This window comes from Egretta garzetta, unplaced genomic scaffold (assembly GCF_000687185.1).
Source record: "Egretta garzetta isolate BGI_Z169 unplaced genomic scaffold, ASM68718v1 scaffold163, whole genome shotgun sequence".
NCBI lineage: Eukaryota > Metazoa > Chordata > Aves > Pelecaniformes > Ardeidae > Egretta > Egretta garzetta.
Window position 1 is genome coordinate 5,453,372 of NW_009259308.1, and position 26,061 is coordinate 5,479,432.

At 43.2% G+C, this 26,061-nt stretch overlaps 1 protein-coding gene across 3 annotated transcripts in view; it reads right to left on the reverse strand.

The window, feature by feature from the left end:
* NFIA (nuclear factor I A) overlaps positions 1-26,061 on the reverse strand; it is a 263,401-nt gene that overhangs the window by 3,461 nt on the left and 233,879 nt on the right. For 2 of the 3 annotated variants that reach the window (XM_035891763.1, XM_035891762.1), the window contains exon 10: positions 20,468-20,559. The exons of the other annotated variant lie outside the window; for it this stretch is intronic. In XM_035891763.1, coding sequence (XP_035747656.1) covers positions 20,468-20,559 — 92 coding nt within the window. The remainder of the gene's footprint in view (positions 1-20,467; positions 20,560-26,061) is intronic. 3 annotated transcript variants of the gene reach the window in all.

Genomic DNA, 26,061 nt, shown 5'->3' on the forward strand with positions numbered 1-26,061 from the left:
GTCCGTCGGTCCGTCCCCCCGCGGCACCGCGCTCCTTCACGCATCTTGCTATTCAGCCTGCGCCTTGCAGACAAGGTTACCCCAGAGCGGCTCTGTAATCCTTCACTGAAATAGGCTTTATTGATTGCTCTGGTCTATTGTTCCCTTTTCAAGTCCCCCAAGTTCAAGTTCATCCTGGTGTTACATCATGTCTCGTTGCTAGGGGCAACCAGACAGCCCCAGACGTGACTATCATTAGCAAGAGCCGCGCTGCGCCCTCCCACCGCCCGCCAGCCGCTCTGACGTAGCAGCCCCGCTGCAAACACATTGAAGTATTTATTCTGCCTAATTTATGACCTCCACAGCAAGAGAGACCCCCACTCCAAAAACCAACACTGTTGTATATTTAATTAATCTGTCTTTCTCTGGCACTTGGGAAAGTTAGACAAAGGTCTAATTATTGTGTGTCGCTCCCCACACTTTTCTTTTTGGGGTGACTATTTGCATGGGAAAAGAAACGGCGAGGCTGGGCGCGAGTCCCCTCCCTCCAAAACACCTTTTTTTTCTCCCCTGCCCTATTGACATTTCATGAAATACTTTAGCTGCTTAAGGGAATTAGAAAAAAAAAAATCTGATGTGAATGTAACTCCTTCTGAGTTGGTATTCAGTAACACAAATCAACTCATGACATGTTTAAATTTAAATGCTAACCACACACTCTGTGAGTTACTTTAAAGGTTAGTTTTTAATCAATAGAAGTTGCTGACTCCGGAGTTTTTAGCGGCGCAGTGCAGCTCTGGGGCCTTTGTCTAGCGTTGGGCTTTCAAACTTTTTTTTTTTTTTCTTGAGATGATTTTAGCAATGATTTGCAGACACAGAGTGCTATTGTGCTCCTGACTAGCAACATGTCAATAAAGGAGTAGAGTTACCATGCACTAGGGTGTCAATATGACTCCTGCAGACACTGCTCGGCCTTAATACCGATGAAAAACTTAATTAACCCTTACCGGATCGACCCAAACCGCACGGCTATTTTTTAAACTTCCGTGCAAGGGCTCCGGATTGCCTGTACTGAAAAGCTGCTTTTACGGGATCCGAACTCCGAGCACCCCACAAGCAGCTGCATCCCGCTTCGCCCGTTCCTGCAACCCCACTTGGATGAGATGTTTTATGGGCTGAGGCAGCAGAATGGCGAGACAGAGAGCGCATTTACCCATCAGATCCCACCAGCACCACTCTCAGGATACCGTTTTAATTTAGAGCGTCTTACAGCTGAAACGCACACACAGAATGATCCTCCTTTTCTACTAATCATTTTAATATTAAGATCTCATATCCCCCTCAAGCCTCCTATACACGTCTAAGTCTTCTCGGATTAGGTCTGAAGAGCACCATTGTCCTTCTGAAGCACCTGTGAAACTTCTCAGCCAGGGGAGAGGAGACCTCCGCACACCAAATGAAAACGTCTAGGAAGCGTATTATGCCTTCGAAGCCCCGATAGTTGGGACCTGTCGAGTTCTTTTTGCATGATTAGGGGGCTTAGAGGGGGAAAAAGAAGCCCGTATCCCTACGTTTGGAAGGTTGAAGTATTTTTTTGCCTTCTTTCAGAGCGCTGCTCAGCGCCGTGCAGGCTGTGCTCTCACGTCTAACCACCTTGCCCATTTTATCCCTTCACATTCTGTAACCTACCCGACCGCACCCAGAGAGAGAGCGGCGTATTGCCTTTCTTAATTCAAAATCTCCATTTAAATCGTGCACTATGACAATGCGGTCAGGATGATATTATCTTCGCGCGTTTTCATAAAAGAGCCAGTGTTTTATTTCCCCTCTATTTACTTTGCAGTACTGTTCTCCCAGAGAATTCAGAGCTAAATGAATCCACCGCAGCTAAAGGTCCTACTCAGTAAAATTGCTGCCACGCAGTTGCCGGTGCCACTACGGGTCTGTATTGTCCTGCCGAGCATCTCGCTGTCCTTCCTCAGCGCTCAAGGTGAAACATCAGAAAGAATTCTGCAGTCCGGTACGAGATCTTCGCTTCCCTTTCTCCAGTCAAATGAAGAAGTAATCTCATCAGGTTGAAAAGTGCTGACTAAGGATTTAATAAAGTGCCTGCAGATGTGTGTCATCTCTAAGGTATTCAACTCATGTAATGCAAAACAGTTCCACACCGAATGTGCTTATAAAATTCCATTTAACCATTGCAGAGCTCTATTTTACTGTTCTCGGAGGAGTATTATCACACTTTTTTTTTTTCCCTAATTTACAGCACCATGAAAGTTGAAACTCTGCACTGCCAGTATCTGAGAATCCTCACAGTAGTAAGGTTTTATGAACCATAAACAATATCTACTTGACTGAATCCTAAACAGGAAGTCTGAAATGGCAATTACGCTTCTTTGATAGCACAAGTCTATTTGTTTCTTATGCTCTTCTGGAGATAGCGGAGACACACAAAAATCCTCAAGCGGCTTCTGACAATCAGGTCCTTTGTATGGGAAGAACAGCAAGGAAACACTCCGCGATTCAGGATATTTAAAAGGAAAAAGGCTGAAAGTGCCTCATTGACTCCGGTAGCAGTTTCTGCCTGTGTCAGGAGCCCAGAAACGGGCCCATTGTTTATTAAAATCTTCCTAAACCAGCCTTCCTGCGCGATATGTCTTACCCCCGGCTCCCAAGCCTAACCCTGAGCACAACTCACGCGTTCTAAACCAGAAAGACAATCAAACGCAAACTTGTTAAATTTACTTTTACCTGCACATCTCCTGCCCTAACAATGACACCTTTCAGTTTGTACAAAAAGTGAGGGTTGTAAAGCGGCCCTATCTGTTTTTCAAATTAAAAAGTTAAACAAAAGTCCTCAAGGGCGAAGTTTAACGCTGCGGAAGGAGGTTGTTAATGTGGAATCCAGAACTGGGTGTGACAGTTGGCTTATTTCTCTGGGCGATGTAGGTTATTTAAGGACATTCACACGTTAGAAACTCTTGACAAACTCCACACATAGGAGCTTTTGCTTCACCTGATCCACTTAGGGCTGAGACCTGGTCTGTGCTAGACATTTTCTTCACGTTTCAGCCCAGTTTGGCTGCTTGGCGGCGGGACGGGTTGGTGCCAATCGGGACTTCAAAGGCAGCTGCCGCGGTGCCGCGGCCGTTGCTGCCCCGGGCATGGCTGTGCTTGCAGGAAGCTATCGCTGCACGGGCCTGGGCGGGAAAATCCACCTTTGATAAGAGCCTTAAATAAAAAAACCCTGCAGCTTTAGAGCTCGCCGGCAAAGCGGCTGTTTGAGCAGCCGAGCTGAACCTGAGCCACGACCGTCGGGCACCTGCGAGGATTCATCACGGTGCATCAGTTCAGTTGTTTTGTTTGGGGATGACATTTCAGTCGTCTCAAGAACTTCAAGGCAATCCAAAACATTAACCCCGGGAAGGTGAATCGGGGTAACAAGTCATTCTGGTTGCAAAGATAAAACGAGAATGTAAACAGCTAGGCAGCAAACTGGTCCTCTAGACATCACCTTGTGAGAGGTCCCAGGAAGGCTCTTCCCCACGGTGGGTCGTTTGAAAGCAAGGGGCCAGAACTGGGGCTTTGATGCAGTTTCTAAAGGGCTGCTAGGGTGAGTGAAGGCAGTGGCAACTCAGCTTCTGGTGTGACTGGCTGGAGGGCTTCTCCATAAAAAGCAACTGCCTTTGGTTTACCCCACGTCCGAATTTGTCCCACTTTTCTATTGGTTTCTCCAGGCGTGAAATTTGATCCTACCGTGTAAACCAAAAGGTGAATATTCAAGACAAGGTCACCTTTGTGCCTATGGAAGTTATTTTCCTAGAGCTGGGATTAATTATTTAGTAATTATATTTTCCAAAATGAAATACCAAAAGGGACGTAAGTAGCATGTTGGTCATCCCCAAAGGGACATAAAACAGTGAGTGAATCTTCTGGTTGTCCAACATCCACACCCAGGAGAGTCGCACGCCCCACTACGAGCATATTTATACTGTCTCAAGGAAGATAAAACCCGTCCCGGGAGGGACACTAGTCTCCAGGCGATGTGTACAGTAGCTCTGCATCCAATAGCTTTTGCGAGAATGCCAATTGTGGCAAACTGCATTAAATTACGTGCAATAATTTTGTAGTACGGACTTCTGCCTGCTGACTATTAAAAATGTATAGTAGTCCAAACCACTTCTCTCCCGGGACCAACAAACTCACTTCAGGCAAGATTTCTGCTTGGGTTCAAACCTCAATTTGGGAACAGCTAGTGTTTTTAACTAAGTCACCCCAAACCCTCTCAAACCTATGAAAACATGCTCATACAGTAACTCCTGCTGTTGTTCCAGACATCTGAATGTTCCAGTAAAGTGTCCCAGCTGGCCCCAGATGTTTCTCAAGTATAAAGCAATGCTCTGAGCGCTGGACCCCCTGCCGCCTGAACCTGAAGCTCAGCGGATTAAAGATTGACTGTGCTATGACATATTCGCATTTAGCCTGAATATAATACAGCAAAGACTTATCAATGGCAAATGTTTGAAATGTAATCCAGCAAGCAGAGTAGGCTGGCACTTTGAATATGATGTATAAATAATGTATGGGAACTTAAGATCCAAATTAGATCTACAGGAAGAAATCTTTCCCTTTTCTCTGACTCTAAAAGAAAGTTCTGTCACAATGAGGTCATTTTTATGTCCGTCTTCGGGTTTACAATTTTGCTTTTAGACAGAGGGTCTTCCCTTTACTTCAGGAACATTCTGCAAGTTACAGTTTTCGAAATTTTGAAGCGAATAAGTTCATTTATTTGTTAGTACATTGACTTTGAAATCTGCAAAATAACTTCTAAACTTTGCGTCGTCCGCTGAAAGCTAACTGCAGTAACGCTAAACCGTAACCCTTGCTGTTTAAAAGAAAAAAAAGATAGTGGAGTGAAAGAGAGAGAGGAAAAAAAAAAAGGGAGAAAGAGAGAGAAACAATCCCATTTTGGTTTTTGTTAGAGGACGGCATACTACATAGATCAGAGACTTTTCAAAAAATAAAAACCCCCACTGTACACAAAGCACAGGAAAATGTGAGGAAAAAAGGAAAAACCTAAAAGCAGCTTAGAATGTGTTAACTCTGCCATTCTGTCAGCTTAAAGAGTATTTTATGCTTGATCAACAGCTCTCTTTTATTATGCTTTTCTTTCATTCATTCAAGACATCAAAGACCAGAACCACCAGTGTACCTGATCTACCAGAAGAACTTGTAAGGGTGTTCTAAAGAAACGGGGGTATTGGGAGCCAGACACCCCTGCGGACAAGGCAGTTCAAAGAGAATATTTCAACAATGATTACATTTTGTAAATCTTTGTACGAAAGACAGCTTATTTCCTGCTTTTTTCATGAAAAATAGATTCTATCCATTAAAGTGAGCCCACAGTATGAAAGTTACTTGAGATCTGAGGTACAGCAAGCGGATTAAGTGGATGGTGAGATGAAATCTTTGAGAGAGACGATGGCTTTCTCTGATATTTGTCGCTGCCATAAGGTTTTCTGACTTGCATAGAAACTTTTTTTTTGTAAATTTATTTGCAGACTTGCTGGTGGCAGTGAGGACGTTTGTAAAAGCAAAATAAACCAAAATGAAACAGAAAGGAAAACTGTAACAAATAAAGGAACTAAGAAAACAAATGGCTGCAAAAACCTTTTGACATGTTTAAAAGAAAAAAAACATATATGCATTTGTCCCACTCCAAAAATCGCAGGCCAGCCATTTAAACCCAGCAGACAACTCCAAAGCACAGCACACAGACCCAAGCCAGCTGTTTACTTTTCAAAGCCCGTGGTGGTTTCTGCATTGATAAACTATATAACCTCACACACAGAGAAGGGATTTTAGCTATGCCAGACCTCATTGCTCTGTCCCGGTCTCTTTATGCGCTGTCACAGAATAAAAATGATCCTAACACAAACCCTGAAATAATATCTTGCTCCAGAAAGGACATCTTTGTAGATATTTCCTGAGTTACTGCCAAAAAGAATTTTTTTCGCCCATTCATTCTTTCAAAGTTTGCTTATAAGCACAGCCAAAATCGTTCGGGAGTAATCAGAAATGACCAAAATATGATCCACCAGCCAAGTACAGCTGGGGGGGGAGGAAGCTGCCCCATGCTTGTGGCCCGGCCAGCAGCCACCTCTGCCACCGCACCTGGGTGACGCTCCCTGGCGTCGGCACCTCTCTTGCTGCCCTGGTACGTACATCGCCTTTCGCAAGGGAGAGAGAGAACAGCGGTACGCATTTTATCGAAGAAGCAAAAAGACAACTTTAAAACCCGCCTCATGGTTTACATTTACTTTTGTGATTTAAAAGTAAATGTGCTGCAAAGGGGTTTTTAAATTCTGCACTTTATGCCTCGCTTTTTAGACAGCCCTGTATTTTCCTCTGCTGGAAGCCCAGTTAAATTTGCTAGAGAGTGCAACACTTCAGTGTTTCTTATGCTAAATCTCGCTTATTTCTTTCCTTTTATGAAATAAAGTGTGCATTGGGACTTGCATCCACTTATACCTTCATTCTGGGAACTCCCGTGGAAACTTGGGATGGCAGACGCACTGCTGCGACGGGACTTTCCAGCATTTTGCTTGGACAAAAGTGAGCCCTTCGGGAATCGCCGTGAGCCCGCTCCCGAAACTACAGTGCCCGTGTCGTCCTCCATTTCCCTGTGCCCTTGGACAGGGCACAAAGCTGGTGGGTGCATGGGGACCCCCCCAACCCTGACGGTGGGTGCATGGGGCCGGCGGCAGCCCCGGCTCCCAGCCCCTCGCGGCCATGGTCTGCCTGTCCTGGGCTCCGGCAGCGCGTTTGCAAGTTCAAGTTCAGGTTTAAGCGAAATAAAACGCTCCTCGGGAGTCTGCAGCCAGTACTCATTTACATGTGATCCCTCTGAACTTCGCCTGCGCCAGCGCGCCCTGTTTCCAGGGCCCGCCGAAGGAATGTTTTACAGTTAGAGCCCGCAGTGCTTTCTCAGGCATTTTAGACCCAGAGGCCCAAGTTTCAAGCTGCAGCATTAAAAGTTTCCACAGAGCTACTGCAGAGAGAGGGAGGAAGGCGGGGGGGGAGGGAAATGAGGAGAACAATATCGTCTTAATTGTCTCTATATAGCTCCACAGTTAAAGTATTACTTTTTAAAGGGACATAATTTATTCTGGAGGCACGGTGTTATAACAACCAGTACATACTTTCACCGCGGCGTAACCCGCTCTATTCTTCATTGTGCTCTCTGGTTTTGTTGCTTTTGCAGAACTCCTTGTTACCCAGTCCCCTATACTGTACTTACAGTTTTATTCAATTTAAGCCAGTTCCTGCAGTCCTCAGGCGAGTGAAACTCCCCTGCAGCCTCAGGAGTTTTGCCTGCACCAGGACTGCAAAAATAATCTCCTTGCAACCACCGTTTCCCCTGAAGTTTCTTTACTTTTATTGCTTTAGACAATCAGGGAAAGTCATCCAAAGAAAATCAACCCCCAGTCTGGGCCTCCCAAGCTCCATTTGCAGCGAGACAGCCTGAGCACACACACACACGCACAGACGCACACACACACTCTCAGGGGGTTTGCCCCCAGGACTCTCCTTCCCCGTCCCGTGCTGGCGGGGAGCAACGGAGCGACTGGAGCTACGTGAGGGGCCTGCGGGGCTGAGGGGTCCCAGTGGGATGGGCTGCTCTGCCGGCAAGTTGCTGCAGAAGCTCTGGCTCTTTGCTCTGCAGAGTTTGGGGTACAAAAGGTAGTTTTCGGCCGCTTTTCTTGACTGCCCGCAGAGTACTTTAGAGTACACCGCACAAGAGGAAAGCGAGGGGAGACAATAACTTGAGCTGGAGGGGAGAGTGAGCACTCCCTCCAAAATCCCCCCCAAAGCCTCCAGTGCCTGGTCTCTGCCCGCACTGGACGTCTGCAGGTGAAGCAGACAAATGAGCAGCCCCGTGGTTCTGCTGAGAGAGCAAAGGCAGCGTGCACAGCCTGATAAAAGCAGGGCAAGAAAATAGCGGGGGACGGGTCGGTGGAGGGCTGGGATGCACAGGCGAGGCATCGAGCTGTGGGCAGCAGAACAGCGGGGCTGGTGGGGCACATGCTGGGCAGGTGCAGTCAGACAGAGGGACTGCGTGCGAGCTGGGGACCCTGAGATGAGGGGGCTGAGACCACAGCACATTTTCAGAAGTGGGCAGAGAAAGCTTGGGGTTTGGAGATTGCGGAAAGGGAAGAGGACCTGGGGTTTTGGCAAGTCCTAGGTGTACTGGGCAAGGAGATCAAACCCGATTAACATGGTCAGGTATAGGGGTATGGAGGCAACTCTGGTGTTCTTGCCACATTGACCTTATAATTAAAGTAGACCTTGAGCTGGAGGAATAATGAATCAATTCAGCAGTGAACCCTCCTCCCCAAATCTCCCCTTAAAAAAAGAGAAAGCCAAGAGGACATTGAGCTGAACTAAAAAACCCTCTGAACACCAGAACTTTTGATGTCTGCGTTTTTCCTAATGCTTTGCACCTTGCTAAACTGAACAAACTGCTCTAAGAAAAATAGAAGGCTGCACATCATGCCTGTGCTCAGTGCTTGGCCCCAGGGGCGAGCGGCCATGGGGATGGATGATGGGACTTCTCCTGTTACGCTGCAGGGAGCCCCAGACCAGGGATGCAATGGCTGATGAGACCCGTACAGTTCTGTCAGGGCCATTGGGGTTGGGATGATACAGGAGCGGGTGACCGGGGCGAGGAAGGGCCACCTTGGCCTTCACAGGTAGCCAGCTCTCTGGTGGAGAAATGGGAAAAGCCTTTGCAGCACATGATCTGCCTTTGGATGAAGAGGGACTTATTAGACATGGTTGGCTAAAGGGAGTTGGGTCTTGGCCTAGTGTGGAGTGATTTTCTCACATACTGCGAGATGCCAATGAAAGTCCTGGTGGAGTGTAAAGTCATTAAATGAGATGAAATTAAACAATTTAGTTATTTCTGCTTCATCATATTTGTGCAGTATGGCAGGCAGAATGAATTACTACTAATGACCAAATTTAGTAATACTAATTAAACTATCTCAATTTAATTAATACTAACAGAGAAAACAGACAAAATTACTAATGTAAACCTTGAACTTAAAATCAAAAGGTGCCTCTTCGCTTTTATGAGTCACTGAATGTGAGGCTTTTCTCTGAAAATAGACTGCATAGAAGTGGCTCTTTGTACTCAGTAAGTAAGCTGCTCCATTGTACGGAGAATTACAGCTCTCCCCCATCTTTTCTTTTTTTTTCCCCTTTTTTCTAAATGTTACTACTTTTACTCCTCATATTCCTGAAAAGCCTCCAGGAGAAGAATCTGAACTCTGTTTTGACTCATGCAACATCAGCAGGACTGATAAAGCAGTTACCATTACTGGGACAAATTCTGCCCTTACTACTGCTAGGAGGACAACGAGTTTATAAAGAGCCCGTGGAGCCTCCCTTGCTGGGAATGAACCAGACGGAACACAACCTGGCCTGTATGTTCAGATTTAGCCTACAATAGCGGTAAATTGGGAAAAACCCCAAACTAAACTCATCAAGGAGAATTGCTTTGGAGTCACTGAGTAATAGTACCTGTAGCCACTCTAAAGATACGTGATGACTGCACTGAATTTTAACCTTTATCTTATTTGAAAAAGACTAGATTTATTCTACTGTCCATAGCTATAAGCAAAATACAAGCATAATTAAAAATATTATTGTATTTCTAAACCAAACTCCTGCCAATAACAAATCTTCCATCTCCTACTCTCATTGACATCAATGAATGTACAGTCGGGTCCAGTACTATAGACTTACAGACACGATCTGTAACCCAAAAGACTAAAATAAAGTCCTTCAAAAAATAAAAGAAGAAGACCTAAACAAGGAAGATGATCTGCAAAAGTGTTCCTGCAAAATCTGTAATCTCATTGTTTAGCATATGCAAGGATGAAAAACCCCAACCTCACATGCAAATTTCATATCTAACTGCACCCTTTTTTAAAAAAAAGATACCTTTTCTGTTGTCATATTAAAAAGGACCTAGTTACAGCAAAAGCAAAAAAAGGATACCTAAAGTTGTATAAAGCTGCTCCAAGCAATGCAGAAATTATTGTGTTCAGCCTTAAAGGTGGCCGCATTTTATTGGTAGTGATTTTTGTTACTCATATCTCATAATTAAAATTACATTTCATTGGCTTCTGCAATGTATTTAGCTGCATCTCTTCATGTGTAATAACTAGTATTTTTATAGATGATGTAAGAGTTGGGTCATGCAGCTGAATATGCCTGAAAATATTATGATTATAGTGTCAGTACCATTTTCAAAATTCAATATTAATAACCAAAGTAACTAAAGGCTACATAGTCAAGCCTACAAGATACGTTAATGTTTAGCCTCTTGATTTATTAATATTAGATTTTTTTTTAATATCCTGGTTTTGGATTATACTTTTCCAGTTCTACCTCTGTTCAGGTAGAATATACTATAAAAACAAATGCTAGACCAAGACAATACCTTTTGTTGTTCTGAACTAAAACCAGGTAAAGTTTTAAAGCTACAATGTGGCATGTTGTTAGTAATCCTTACTATAACAGACACTTTTGTTAAATTTACAATAGAAACCGGTTTTAACAAAATTGCAGTAATTTTGCTGTATCTCTTTTGAAGCCCCAATCCTTCCCCTGTATGCAATTTACATTTGTCTAGGATAGTCCAGCACGAGGGGAGGTGATGCTTGGTGTCTTGGGAACATGAAATCTGCTGCAAACTGGAGATTCTTTCTCCATTAAGAAATGGCTTCTCATCTTTTGGTCCCTTCTTATAGAATTTAGTATTAATTTCAGAGCAAGATAGTCTATTTTGCAAGGTGTTCACCTCTGGAGCTTATTTATTCCTTGACCTCCACGTTAAGGCCATTAAGCAAAGGTGAATCTTAGAACAGAGGTAGCTTAATGCCTATCCATTGGGAAGGATGTAGGGATTGTGGCCTTTAATTTTTGACCTTCATGGTAGATTGTGGTCCTAATCCTTTGATTGCAGAATTGTTAAAAAGTATATATGGCAGTTGGCAAAAATCTTAATGTTCCAGTAAATGCAAAAGCCATAAATTCAGCTGCTGACCTTTTCCATCCAGGTCACATGTGACACCTACTGGAGTTTGTCAGGCTGTGTGGAATTTATGGAGCTCATACAGGTATCGGCTGCGAAAGCTGAACTTTTATGAAATGTCTTTCAAAGGCACTTCCAAAACCCTTGTAAAAAGTCAGTATGTCTTCTTGTAAGGGTATACAATCTACATGCATTTTAAAAGGTCTCATCGTGCCGTCTCTGCAAATCTTCAACACTTAGGAAACTTTGGCTCTTAAATTATTACTCTTTACAATAGAGAACTCAGGCCAGGCATATAATTATTGTGATTACCAACTTCCAACAACCCCTTTCCAAGCCTACAGCTGAACCTCTGCGCACTCCTTTCTTTCTCATGTGCATTTCTCTGCCCCTCTCTGAAATCAATGGTATTGATGGGGTATTGTCAGTCAGGGAAATGTGATTTGACAGTACCTTACAGCAGCTGCAAAAGAAGGGAAGGAATAGAAAACCTACTCGGGTCCACGCTATGAGCGTGAGATCAATGTTTTCAATAATATGTTTGCTGCCATGTAGCACCCTAACTGTCGCAATTAATAATGTAGAAAGAGCTGATTAACTTAAGTAAAGTGCTCTCCACTGTGTAAACACATAAAGAGCTAGAGGGCAAAAGAGGAACGAACGAACAAAACGTCATTTTTATATTTTATGTGGACACATTCTTGCTTTCTATTCTGCTCTTGTAACAAGTACTGTACTAGCCACTCTGACAGAGTCAATAAATCGATCTGGGACCTGATGCAGCAGCGAGGCAGACTAATCCAATACAGCATTATCTGCAATGGAGGCTGGGGGGGTGGGCATGGGGTGGCCAGGAAATCGGCCAAGTCAAGTAAAAGCAGTACAAGGCACATAACTATAATCTTGCCTTATACTTGCTTGTTTGCTTTGTGTGTGTGCGTATACGTATGCATATGTGTATCTGAACAAATGTGCAGCTCTGCAGGAGGAAAGTGCTCTGCCCTTGCTGCATCTCCAAAATCCTTACAATGCTCCTGTTGGTCACAGGACCCATTTGGTTCAGCACAGAGCAGCACCCACTCTGATTTAATCACGTCAGCAGTGTGGACAATGAATTTAAAGATCTGATGACTCTCTCCCCCACCACACAGAAGTCGGTACCTGCTCTCCCTCTTGATTGTGCCCATCACAACAGCAGCAAGACCTGCTGCTTGCCCATTGAAAAATCTGAGCATCCCCCTCCATGTGCTCTGTACCTGTGAACGTAGGAACTGTCATGTTTTGTCAGATTAAATGGTCACTTGGGTCTGGTATTATGTCTCTGACAGTGGCTGCGCTTCTCTTGGGAGGAAGATGCAAGAATCCCTATGAAGGAGACGGACCAAAATGATTTGGCCTGAGGGGAAGCTTCTTCCCAGCCCCATGCAGTAAGTGGTAGGCCTTGTAAATCCATGTTAGCAGGGAATAGGAGATTGAAAAAATTAAAATAAAAGAAAGTTTCCTGCAGAAGGAGAACATAGGCCATTGTTATTATGAAGACTTTTCAATGAAAATGCAGAAAATCATTGCCTTTTAGAGTAATTGTTTAGCTAAAGAAAGGTTACACAGCTTGTAGAGAATTTAGTAAGAAATTAAATCTCTCCAGCTCATTCATCATATTTCTGCATTTGCCAACTCTTCCCACCAGGCTCACACTTACTTCTTCTCTCTCTTCTCCCCTACTGTGGAGCATAAGTAATGGCCATAAAACCCACAGAAAGGGTGCCTTACGCACAGGCTTCCTGTTTATTGTAAGGAGGGGGGAAAAATGCAGTAAGTTTAATTGCTTAGTTTGGGAAATTTGTCTATGCCCATTGTAAATAATTGTATGCTGTATCTATTGGAAATAGGATGCTTAGTGTTAGTTTCCAAAAAAAAGTCTGAACTGCTCACCAGAGCCTGCAAGGAGGAGGAATAAAAAGCACAGGAAAAAGGGTCCCCCCTGCTGAGGACTAACCCAGGCATTTCTGGAGTGATTTGGCTCCAACCCACTTTGAAGATAAGGCCACATGATGGTACTGGGAAGTTTTCTATGAATCTTTACCTTTATAGTGCAGTATGTGCTTTCTTCTTGAGGTATAGTGTTCTCTGCTGCTTTTTAAGAACTGATCTGAGAGCAGAATTTCATACTGCCCCTCTGCGCAAAAGCTCAATTAAACGGGCTTTGTGCACTGAGCTGAACAGTGAAGGCAATGGGAGTTGGGGAGTGACCCTGATTTCTGGTCACCTTTGTATCTCCTCTCTGTGGAGCACGCTCTGGACTGTCATTAGCAACTGCGATCAGAGCAGCACGTTGACACTCACGCTGCACTGGGGACATGTGGTTACGGAGCTATTATGTGATCAGGGGCACATCAAGAGCACCACGACTGCATGCAGGCTCTTTGCTCCCATCATGGTGGAACCATCTCAATTTTAGCTCAGTGAAGGATTCAGACAACGTTTCCTAGACTAATTTCAGCAAAAGAGAAGAGCGACTTTAATATGGCCAAACACAAAGCAAAGGCAGGATCTGAAATCTTTCAGCTTCCCAGGGTCTGAGACCTGCTGATGCTTGATAGAGATTGACACTGCATTTTCTATGCATACTCTCTCTAGACTTATATGACATTTTTAGAGCCATCTCCAGGCCACCCTCAAGATCAGGCCAGTACAGCTGCTTCCTGGGTGGAAGATGAAAGACAGCACCAACATTCAGGTTGGTGTATCAGCAGCTTGGTGCCACTGGTTCTGCAGCAAACCCCTTTTTTGCTCAGGAATCAAAACATTCAGTGGTCATAACAGGGCTCAAGCCCACAAAAGCCCACCCTTCTTCAGTGCCCTTCAGCCCAGGCAATTACAATAAATTAAGTGGTCACATATACGACTTTATCTTCTCACTTGCTCAACTGTTCACTATAATGATTCTGTTTCTGATCTCTCTTTCGTGTGTCCCATTTCTTACGTGTATTACAAATCTCTAGTAGGAAAGCAATCCACGAGGGTACAGGGCCCACATATGCTCAGGAGCGATCTAAAATTCAAAGGGCACTTTGGGCACTGTGTAACTCTGCTCCAGGTGTTGGAGGAGAGCAGCCTTCACTTCCCATTGCCTGCATGGGAAAGTCCACATATCCTTGCTGGGTTTGGAAGAAGAGTGACCCCTCTAACTTCAGCAGCTCTAGAAAGTAGTAGTCCCACACCCCAAACCCGTTTTTTTATATCTAATCTCTGCAGATTTCTGTTCTTTACCCAGGAGAGACATTATTCCTGCATTTAAATGATGTTCTGAACCTGCCAGTACATCGGCTGCCACTGGCCAAAAGAAGGAAAGGGGTAGTCAAGTCTCTGCTTAGAAGTGCTTTGCAGCTTGTTTCTTCCAAAGCCATGCATGCTGGCCTAGGAAGGTTACTTTATGGAATATGTAGTTCTCAGAGGGCTGAACCGATTTGAGCAAATGCTTCCAAATTAGTGTCCTTCATCCTCACTCACGCTCAAACACAAGTGGTGCCTTTAGCCTGGAGGATAAGTATTCTTATCCGGGGGAGGAAAGTCACCTAAGCAACAAGTAGCGCTGACCTGGCTTATAAATAGTTCTGCTCAGAACCCCCAAAATAAAAGGCCTGATCTTGTTCCTGCAGCCTCTCATGTTCTCTGCACGTCCACTGCAATGTACGAGCAACACGCACCCCTTACACTTTTTCTGAACATGAACTGCTCCGCAAAGTGAAGTGGTGGCTCAGCTGTTAGCACACTGCAGCAATACCATGAAATCCTGACCTTACCCTTCCTCCCTGAGGGCCAGCAGGTGCTGCCTGTCTGACCAGAGCAATTTCTGGGCGCTGGGAAATGGGAGAAAGAGAGAAGGGTGCAGAGGCAGAAAAGGACGGGCAGCTTGTGGTACTCATTAATAAAGCACATCAACACGAGCTGTCTGTGAGTCTGGCAGCTCTGCCTCACTTTCTGACGGTGCAAAGGGCAGGGCACTGTGGCAGGGGTTCAGCAAGAAGCAAAAATGGAAAATCCCCATGAAGCGAGGCACATGTTTTATTTGTCAAAAGAAAAATGTGTGCACTGGTTTCTTTCTTCCATAGGGTGGCAATGGAACCTGGGCACAAAACAGCTACGCGGTTTCAGCTGCAGGAGCGATAGCTCTGGTGGAACTGCATTAGATTCCTATTCAAGGTGCTGACTTTGATCTATGAATCCTATACGCTATCGGGCCTTGCTACCTGCGAGACTGCTTCCCTGCCTCCCCCCTGCCTGTGCCGCCACCAGCTGCGGCGAGGGGCATCACCTGCACTACATTCCTCCGAATTAAGTGTCTAGGCAGCAGTGACTGGCTGTTATCACAGAAGGACCATCTACTCCAGAATTTGCCTCCCTCCCTTGTCTGACAGAGCTCACATCTGCTAACCTACAGGACACAGCATAAAGCTCATTTTTTTCTCATGCCCTTTGTTTTAAAGTGCTGCCAGTGAAAAATTGCAGGTTGCAGTTTCTTTTCTAAAAGGATTGCGGGGAAGTAAAGTAGTCTTTCCCTTGGCTCTCGAAAAGAAAGTAATTGTACAATTAGGTTTGTATATGCACCTGAGGCATAAGGTGTTTTTTTTAAAGATAAATAAAAGCCTAAAAGAAGCAGCTACAAAGATACCCTTGTCTAATTCAGAAAAGGCAGGGAATGGGAACAGATCTAAAGAAGTTAGCAATTTCCTTATACTATAAACATAGTATCCCTTTTGCTAAACTTCAGTAATTTCTCCCCCTAACTTACTCCAGGGCAGCATTACTCTTTTACAGATGCGTTTCATGGTGTGCATTTTTGTACCTGGTTTTTATAAGGCTGGTAGCAAGAGCATGGCTGTGCCGCTGAGCTTGCTGGTGTTCATACTGGTCATTTTGCTGCCTAGATAAACTTGTTTGGATTTGGGGGCTTTTCTCATACTTTATTACGGTGTGCTAGGTAAGTTATGGGGCTTGTGTTCCAATTGTTTTGCGTTATAAAGAATGAGCTCTATTTACAGCACTTTTGTAGATGTGTGGCTCTAGGGCCCCATCAGCGAAAGTGTGAGAAGACAAGACCTTGGCTTACTATCCATGACCTGACTGTAGCTTTGGGATTGTGCAAAGGCAGAAGCAGGAACAGCTTCTATTTCTGTTCTTCTAGAAAATAGTTTTATCTTTTCCTAGAGAAAGGTAAGGGAATAAATATTTGATTTTGCACTTAACTAAGTTTTATAATGTAACTGGGATGGATCTGATATAATAAAGCATGTTTAGATTGGGGAGGGATTTTTCCTGAAACAGATGGACATGAGGGTGTGGGATACACTTTCTCTCTTAAGCAGAGAAGAAACCCGTTTAGTTTCTCCCAGGTGGTAAAGCAGCTGATCCTCTGCCTGGGTGCCTGCAGCGGGAGGCAGTTCCTGTTCTGTGCATCCTCGTAACCTTACTGAGTAAGGCACACGGGCTACTGGCAGGTAGGAGTGATTGGATGGAGCAGGCACGTGATGCTCAGGAACCTTTTTTAGCATCTGAAGTACAATTTCCAGGAAGGTGTAGGGTAAGTAGGTGGCAAACAGGAGTAAAGAATGTTTAGTGTGAAGTGGAGCTGCAGCACACAATACAGCACGCTGATCTCTAAAGGAATTTTGAACTATAGAGCAAAGCGAGGGCATTAGAGATCAGCCAACACTGTTTAGAGTGGCAAGTGACAACGCAAACTCTGGTCACGAAGAGCAGGTTGCTACTTTGGCATTACCAGCTGCACATACTCTGAGTACATGTCCTGTGTTTCACAATTACTTTTATTGTGTGGTTAGAAAAAAAAAACAACCCCAAAACTCAGAACCCTTTATTCTTTATTAGAGTTGTGGCTACTGATAGGCTAGTCCCTAATTAATGTGATGGTACTTTCCCATTCCTTTACCGCTCTCCTTATTACAAGTCCTTGGCAATATAAGAGACGTATCTATTACTTAGTCATGAGGTATCTAGACCAGCTTGCTTCTGAAACTAAGACTGTGTACCCCAGGCATACTGTATTTCTGATTTGCATATGGAAAAGGCAGTTAAAAAGCTGATGCCCCCATATTGCTTGCGAGTCAAGTAGCAAAAGTAAATGATTTATCAAGCAAAGGTTACAACACCTGTGCCTTTTTGTCAACATATACAGAGGATGCCAAGTCAAGTGTTTCTTCTAATAGCTCAAACAGAAATTTAGATTCAAATAACCCCCCAGATAGGACAATTACGCGGTGAGCCGCTGGAGTGGCAGAGTGATGGATGGGGTAAGCAGAGCCAGTGTACGAAAAAACAAACCAACTGAAAAGTTTTGAAGCTGCTAAAACCAGACAAAGCCAACAGCCCTTTTGGGGCTTTTGTTACTGAATCAGAATTACTGACTTAAATCAGTTTATTTCCTGGTCTCTTCTGTCGTGGAGTTGTCGTCCTGCTACAACCTTTGTTGACACAGGAAGATGACCTTTTTCTAAATAAAATATTATATAAATTCTATAAATTTCCTTTAAGGGATTATGCTGCTAATGGAAACATCTACTGCTAATTTTTATAATGCCTGTTAAGAAAAGCATGTACTGGTTTTGGTTGTTTAAAAACAGCCCAAGACGGAATGATCCTTGCTCAAACTCAGCCACGCCATTGTACATTTGTCTGCAATTTTATTCCAATGTTCTGTGAAAGCCTGTGAATGCCCATGTATGGGAAATGTGACTTCTGCTGAACGGCGCTGTCACATCCCTGTGCACAGACTCACTTTTGCAGCATTTTAAGACTAATAACGATGATGTGTAACTAGTGCCTGTAGTCAAACAACCCACCAGTTGGAAGAGAAAATCAGCCACCAAAAGCTGACCATAATGTTTTCCTATAGTTTGTAGCTGGACTGTAATTTCAAAAAAGCAGATGTTCATATACAGTCTTCATTTTTATTTTGTTGTTCCAGCAGTAAAGAGTTGCTTAACCCTTATATTTAAGCTTGACTTTCAGAAGCTCTGAGTGTTCACTGCTTCCTCTTGTCTAAGGGAGCTGTGTGGCCTGGCAGTTAGTGGTCCTCAGGACCCATATCTTAGGCTGACTCTGAATGTACTATAAAAATCCTGATGGAAAGCAGCCACCCCAGCTGCTTTTAATAACACAATTCTATGTGTTTTTGTATTTTCATTTTGAAAATATCCTAAGTGATCGTCCTATACACTAATGCCCTGCAAAAAGAGTACAAAAGCATGTCTTTTTTAGAGGAATGCTAAGTAAATCCCAAATCATTGCAGTTAGTATTTTTACCTCACTTCTCTGATTTAAAACACAGTCAACTTCAGAGTTCTTTCATGAATAAGTAGTGAGTTTTGCTGATAAATTATATATTTAGTATCAAGTGGGTTGTGGTGCTGTAATGATGTATAGAAGCACGGAGATGCAGCTGGAGTCAGAGACTGGAAGTCAGTCTCCTTACCCACTGCAGCATGTTTGACTTTAATTGAAAGCTGTGCTTGAGTATTGTTTTTCACTGTACAGCATTGTTATTCACTATACTGCATTACATAGAAGCACTTAAAGCAAGGCTAGAGCACTTTAAAATGATTTAAGTCATAAATAAGGAGGATAAAAGTTTACAGTCAACAAACTTATCTGGGAGACCTAGGCTGCAGGATGCAAATAAGTTTAAAATATTTTTGAGACTTAATACTGTTGTGTCTCACTACATAATCAGTTTACCAACTAGTAGTTTTTCAAGTCTTCTGGAAAAGGTAAGTAGCATTCTCCAAAGGGTTTCAAGTTTCCTGAGCGATGAAGGAACAGACCAAATGCTTAAGGACTTTAACAGTATACCTTAACATTCCTATTTCCCGATTTCAGTGCACTGCTGTGTGTTCCAGTCATTTCCAAAACGACTGGAGAAACACAATTTAAATGTGAAGGCGCATGAAAATCTGTCACGTACATGAACTGAATAAAGGAAGAGGGCTGAAAAGTGGGGTGCAGGCTGTTTTTTGTTCAAGCATGAAAAAAAATCAGAACCTGATGGGTTAAAACCCCGCTCTGCACTGCTGCTGTACTTTCTGTGACCCTATTTAATGCAGAGAAGGTTTGAGATTCTATGTAGTTTAACCTGTGCTGTCGACAGAGCTGTAAACTAAAGCCCCTAACAAATTGTACACAAAGAACAGATAGCAAGAAAACACATTGTGTTCACAGGCATCTGGTTGCAGCCCTGTAAACTGAAAATCTTTGGTAATGAGTGACCTGTGCTTCATTGACAGCGTAGGTGCTGAAGCCATTGCAAGGAGGAGTCTGTCTTCATGCATGCGCTGGACTGTGGCATGTGACAGCCATTAATCTGTACGCTGATTATTCAGATGCATATAAGAGATTTGAAAGAACTTAGAAGACCTAAGAGTAGTACACCCCAATTTGCTAGTTATTTGAATTATTACTTTTTAGTCATCGCAACCAGCTCAAAACAAAACTACAAATATTTCTTGGTGTTGACCTTTAAAAGAATTGTAACGTAGTCAAGCAATCGCTTAAAACTACAAACTACAGTTGTCCTAAAGCACTAGTTCTGCTCACTTTTTTATACCTTCTCCCCCATGATAACGTGATATTAAGCACAGACTTAATTTTTTCAACATCTGGCTCAAATTAGCTGCTAACAAAACTGCCAACAACTATTTTCTTAATCGACCCTGGGAATTTGATACAGCTTGGAAAAAGCACATTTAAACCTCGTCCTTCTCCTAAAGAAACACAAATGTTTACTTGAGCTTCTGATTTGACCATAGCAGGACTATGAATTCAGTTAACCCAGCTTTACAGGCCTGCCTCAACTGGACTTTTTTCTCTTTGTGTAAGGAAACAGATGTGCTCGCAATTACAAAATCTCCTGCTTGCTCAAAGCTGACCATGCAAATGGCCAAGTAGGAATTCGGCTCTATTTTTTTTACATGGAAGTCATTGGAGCAGTCTCCTATTTGGTGGGTGACTAAGGCACACTGTTACCTGATGGGTCTCTCTGAGCTCCTTTTGCATATGCAATTAAATGCACTGCCTAGGGAACAGGTTGGAGCAAAAGTCTTTGAAAACTCAGTCCTAGAGGAAAAAACTGTGCACTAGAAGTCAGTATCTTAGAAAGCAAGAGAGATCTTTCCAGTTACGAAAGCAGCGTTATTGCTACACAAGCCCAAAAAAACACAACAGACAAACAAACTGCAAGTGACATTTCACTGTAGTTACTGAGACCATGTGGGTGAAGTGACAGCGGCAATGCAGCTGGCTCCGCGGGGACACGTTAGAGTACACTGAAGAAGAAGAGGCTGCAGGCATACAGAGAAGTCGAAAGCGGCCCACCTGAGTCTGTTGAGGGATATTTACAAAGCTTGGATCCCGTGGTCCAACACTGACGAATCGGTTTGCGGGGGAGGTGCTGGGTGTCGAGTAGGCTGTGAAGGGAAGGGACACATGCGTTGAGGAAGCGGCACTAGATTGCACACGAACAACACCAAAACACACTGTCTCAGAGCCACCTAAGCAGATGTTTAACATAGAAATGTGCAAACGTTTTAGAGAGCGAGAGTTTGGTTTTAGACACTGGAAAGGTTTGGTCTTAATGATGGGGATATAAACATGTAGGGGACCAGGCTGCTGGGAGAGGGCTCCTTGCCAGGCAGGACGGCAATGACGTGCACTCAGGGAGAAGTGTGCTGGGGTCACCTGCATTGCTCTCCATCCCAGAGGAGAACCGCTGCAGGCTTTCCATGCTGGGATAGCACAAGAGACTTCTGTAGGTCCTGGCATCGCCTGACTGTTTTCTCTCAAATATGTGGTATTTCTGGTTTTAATGGAGTTTTGCATAGCACTGAATGTACTAAAGTGCTTATTAACAGAATCAGACCCTTATTTCATGCTAATCCAGCATTCTCTCTCTAAAGTTTTGGTTTTCATACTGCTGTGGTCTGCACTCTCTAAAATGTTCACTTGATGTGTTTGACAAACTAGGAAGATCCTTTCGGTAAAAAATTAATGGGTTGCAGTTTCACTGGGGTGGTAAGTGCAATCAGTCTGAAGGCTGAAGCTGCCTTTAAAAACTGGAATGGCTCCCATAAATGTAAAGCTATTAAATGCAATGCAAGCCAAGAACCCAGATTACTTCCAAACTTGAAGTACTTTAATGATTTTATTGTTGCATTATATTCTCCACTGCAACTGTCCACAATGCCACGTACTTCCACATCCAAAAGCTTTCAATGCATTTTCAGTCTTCCTCTCGTTTGCAAATCCCCCATGCAATCTTCTCCCTTGTTCAGTTTTTTGCATGTTCAGATCTAAATTCAAATAACCTAAATAGACGCCTTAATACAAACAGTGATTCTGTCTATTTTAAATATATTTATGGGAATGTATTCTGCTGAATAAAATCCCCAGACAATCTAACTATCCAATGAAGAGACAAAATACAATGTTAAAAGGAAAGTTACTTGCCAAATTCCAGTCAGGCTAAATATAATGTTCAGGCCTCAACGTTACAGAAAAATAAAGTGAGTTAAGAGCTGGAGAAGACACTGAGTGTGTAGATGAAAGCCTGTTGCCTTTCTGAAGGCAAAATATTTGGTAAAGAAGTATTACATTGGAGGAGTCTTTGGTTTAAGACTGTACTGAATCAGACCAATGCTCCACCTTCTCCACTGTTCTCTCTTTTAGATGCACAGGGAAGAGTCAAAACAGGTCACATATTTACTTTCTCATATTCTTTCCCACCCTCTATGTTCAGCTCAGGGACTCCCTGTATTTAATGGCCCGCAAGGGATTTCCCATTGATGAATGCCTGATCTGCCCTTGAACCCATCGGCAACCCACAAAGCCCTTTGGCAAGGAGTTCCCAACTCTATGAGCATGCAAACTGCATCCTTTTCCCTTCCCTCTCTATCCAAGTTTCACAAACATCTTATGATGCCTCCTAATTCTTACAATTATCTGAGACAGCTTCACTTGCTCAAAGAGCATTCGCCTGAAATCACCCCAGGAACTGCATGTCTTCATGCCTTACTGATCTGAGGGGAGATAAGGCACTCCTGACTTCTGAGAATGAATTCTTCCCAGTTGTTGCCAGTGAGGTGAGCTTTTCTCTCCAAAAAGCTAAAACCTTGCTAGTACTTGCAAAAATCATGCAAAGAACACCTTTCCTTCACAAAGTTTTAAAGGAATTTTTAAGTGCACTAATTCATCTTTCCGAGAGCATTTTGCAAATTGCAGTGCAGCTTGCATATTAGAGTATGAACAGGTACACTGGTTGTTATTCATATCTGAAAATCAAGGAAGAAATTAACTGAGTAGATTTGGTGAGATGTTCTCTTTGCCTTTCTACCATCTTAATTTGCTTAATAATTCAAAGAAGCCACAAATTTGCAAAGGGTGTATCTCTGTTGCTAGTGCCATGTATTAAGATTCTTCTGTACTGTTTTATGGTGAGGGTTTTTTTTTAGCTAACTACCGAACCCTATGTTGTGCAAGACTAAAAATTTGTTCTGCAGTGGGAAAAATTAACTCAAAGCTCAAAGATCAAACATCTGTTGTTTGGTTCTTCTGGTCTACTTTTAAGGAAGCAGAAGGAGTGGAGAAGCCATTTAATCCCTTGGAGCAGGTAAGTTCCACTCAGAAGGGAAGGAACTCAAGATCTTGTTTACAGGTCCCTGTTGGCAGATACTTTTGCTGGGATATTTGGTAGAAAATCAAAGGGAAACCATCAGAACGCTGTCTTAAATGGCTTCTCTGTTCAAAGAAAAATTCTAAAGCATTTGAAAACTGTGTAATATGCACAAAAGTCCCCTCAGCCTTGCTGGGTGAATTACTACGTATACCTTTCTTCCATAATGCTCCAAACTATGTTTAACTTGTTTTCTGAAAATACTCGGATGTCAGCTTGGTATTTCCTTAAGGTCATATAACTACATTGCTAGAGCCAAGAAGTGAAGAGTACCAAAACTACATATATGCAAAGCAGGCTTTACGCTGGAGTCCCTCAAGATGCTAGTCCCACTTCACTGTAAAATGTCATGAGATATTTGTGCATTTTAAGGGGCCGTTTTGGCACAGAATATTAAGTTGACATGGAACGTACATTAGCAGTGACTCCCTTTACGGTGAATTTCGGTTCAGAAGAGGGAGCAGTACCAAGTGTTGCTTAGACCATCACCAACACGGCTTCTAGCCATATCTTACTGTCTTCATATACATACCCTTGTTTGACATGGAGGTGGGATTCCTGGAATTCTTACCACTTCTGATCCCTATACTCTGTTCTGAGATTAGGATGGGGCAAACTGCTCTCACTGGTTAAAGCTGGGTCATATTGTATTAGAGTATACAGGGGCTAAGCCTATGGTGGGGTCTTCAAACTCCTTTTTAGGAAAGGGAAAAGTCAAACCATGGAAAGAAACAAAAGCCAGGTCTCTTAGGCAGATCTTCTCCTGATCTTTATCAGCTTTGCTCCATGGGAATTCCATAGAACTACAGTAGTTTACACTAGCTGATAGCTAGCCCGTTGGGCTTGAAGAAAAACATCTTCCTGCCCAGCCTAGTCTTTCTGCTACTGGAATTCACTAAAGATTGTTTGCAACATCATAGCCCATAGCCAAGGAAATGAATGTGATGCCACAAATTTGCTATGATGCTTCACTTCAGGAACAAGCGAAAGAGGAGCTGGCAGAGAAAGAACATTTGCTCACAAAGACAGCTTTGATATTTAGCCAAAATGGCAAGAAATTGTATGAAAGACAAGACAAACAAACAGTTTTGGGAATGTCATGTATTTTAAAGTTGCCTGCAGCAGGAGAATGTTAATTTAAAATATACTTCCCTGAAATAATTTCTATTAAGTATAGGACCACATCATTTATCAGACAGTTCTGGATTAAAAGGTTAAACTTTTGGTTGGTAAAGGTGATTTGGGTGAGCAATAACCTAATGTACCACTAGGTCTCTCTTTTATAGACCAAGACAACAGGTACACGTGCTTGATATGAAGAGCTGTACTGTTTCACAAGGGACTAGGAGTCAGTTTAGCTGTTGCTGGAGTTGTAGCAAGAGAATTAACCACAGGAACGCAGTGCAATACAGCAGTTCCTACCGCAATGCATTCTGCAGCTGAGTATCTGAGAGGGAACTGCAAATTCTAACAAATTAAATGATACAGTCATCACCCTCTTTTTTATAGATGGGGAAAGGAGCAAATAGAAAGCTAAAATGGCTTGCCCAGAGGGTGCTCAGTCAATGCATGGCAGAGAAAGGGAGAGAAATCCAATCTGATTATGAATCCAGTAGTATAGCCACAAGATCATTCTTCTCATCCTGACACAAATGCTATTTAACACGAAATCTCCTTTGTGCAAAGGGACATTAACCGATAGTGATCTTGCCCAACAAGGGAAAATAGCTAAGTTTCTCCCCATGTAGAGTTGTGAACCTTAGAAAATAGCATTTCATTTAAAACAGCTCTTTAAGAATCATGGTGTAGAGGATGGCAGTATCTTAGACTCTGCATTGGAATGAGGGCCACAGATTCTAATAGTCAGATTCAGTTATGATAGTGATGAAGTCCAACTGGCATGCAGTGGAGGTGGTGTTTTCTTTGGACAATGAGATATTAAACCCCAAAACTGTCAAGTTCAAGAAAATAATTGTGCTGTGCTTTTATGGGTTACCAAACAAACAAAATCGAGAAGAGATCTGAGATAAGATGATTTTGGGACTGCTTCTGATATCAAGGATGTGTTCTATGAAAAAGGCTTTTTATGGAGGAAAAAATGAACCTTCCCAAACTTCATGAATCTGCATTGTGCCACCTCACTGAGGAAAATGCTGGCTTTCCAAAGGGATAGGTTTCGCAGCTGAAATTTTTAACTCCCAGAGCATGCCTGGCCACCCAGTAGCAGCAAATCCCTGGTGTGCATCTCCAGGGGCTCTTCCTTCCTTGGACAGCACTAATGTTCATGTTTTGGTTAATGTCACAGCTGGAGAGTTTCACTATTGCTCTGAGAATCATTAACCACCTTGTTGTGATTTTTAGCTCTCATTCCCAAGAGGCCATGCTGTATTGAACAGCTGCTCCTGGCTCCTGCACCCCTCAGGAGAGCCATATTCCAATTTTTGGTAGGGCCGTAACTGCATTTTGTTTCTGCAGAGGGCTTTCTGCTAGACCAAAAAAGGGAACGAGAACGGAGCAAATGCCAACCCTTTTCACTCCATTTCCTTGGGGGGGGGCTTCATTCTCCTCCACACAGCTAAGGAGAGAGTCTGGCCAAAATCTAACATCATTCCTGCCTTTGTTGCATAAGTGACTTTCCAATATCCTAAAGCTCTGCAGGGCAGTCAGCCATAACCCAGCGACACTCCCAGAACCGGTGCACTCGAGCAGTTCGTAACCATGGAAAACACCTTTTTGTGCGGCTTTTATGAAACTCGGGTGAATCTGCACTTGCTATTTGAAGGCCAATATTTAGTTAAGAAAAAAATAAACACCGATGAAAATGGAGGGTTGGTACTGTCTGACATGCGAAATGGAGTCCAGTGGGCCCTTCTGGTAAAGTCTCACTGTGAGGCTAGGAACTTCAGTTTGTTTTACTCTTTATGTGGCCAGCCACTTCCACTGGCTTTGGTATATATGTAGTATTTTTTCTTAGAAAGTAATTCCTATAATCTACTTTTCTGTAAAATTTGTCCCTAAATTAAATTATATGCTTCTTTATAACTCAAGTTGCTATTATTCAAAACCCTTACCAAAAAGGAAGATGCATGCCTGAATATGTACAGAACTATATGTTTAGACATCAGCGTAGCTAATTAACAAACAGTAATTATTTTCCTAATCTTTTGTTTAAATACCATTAACTGCCTGCTCTTGAGAAAACCTCAATTCCCAATTAACGTGGCAGCTGCCCGCTGAACAC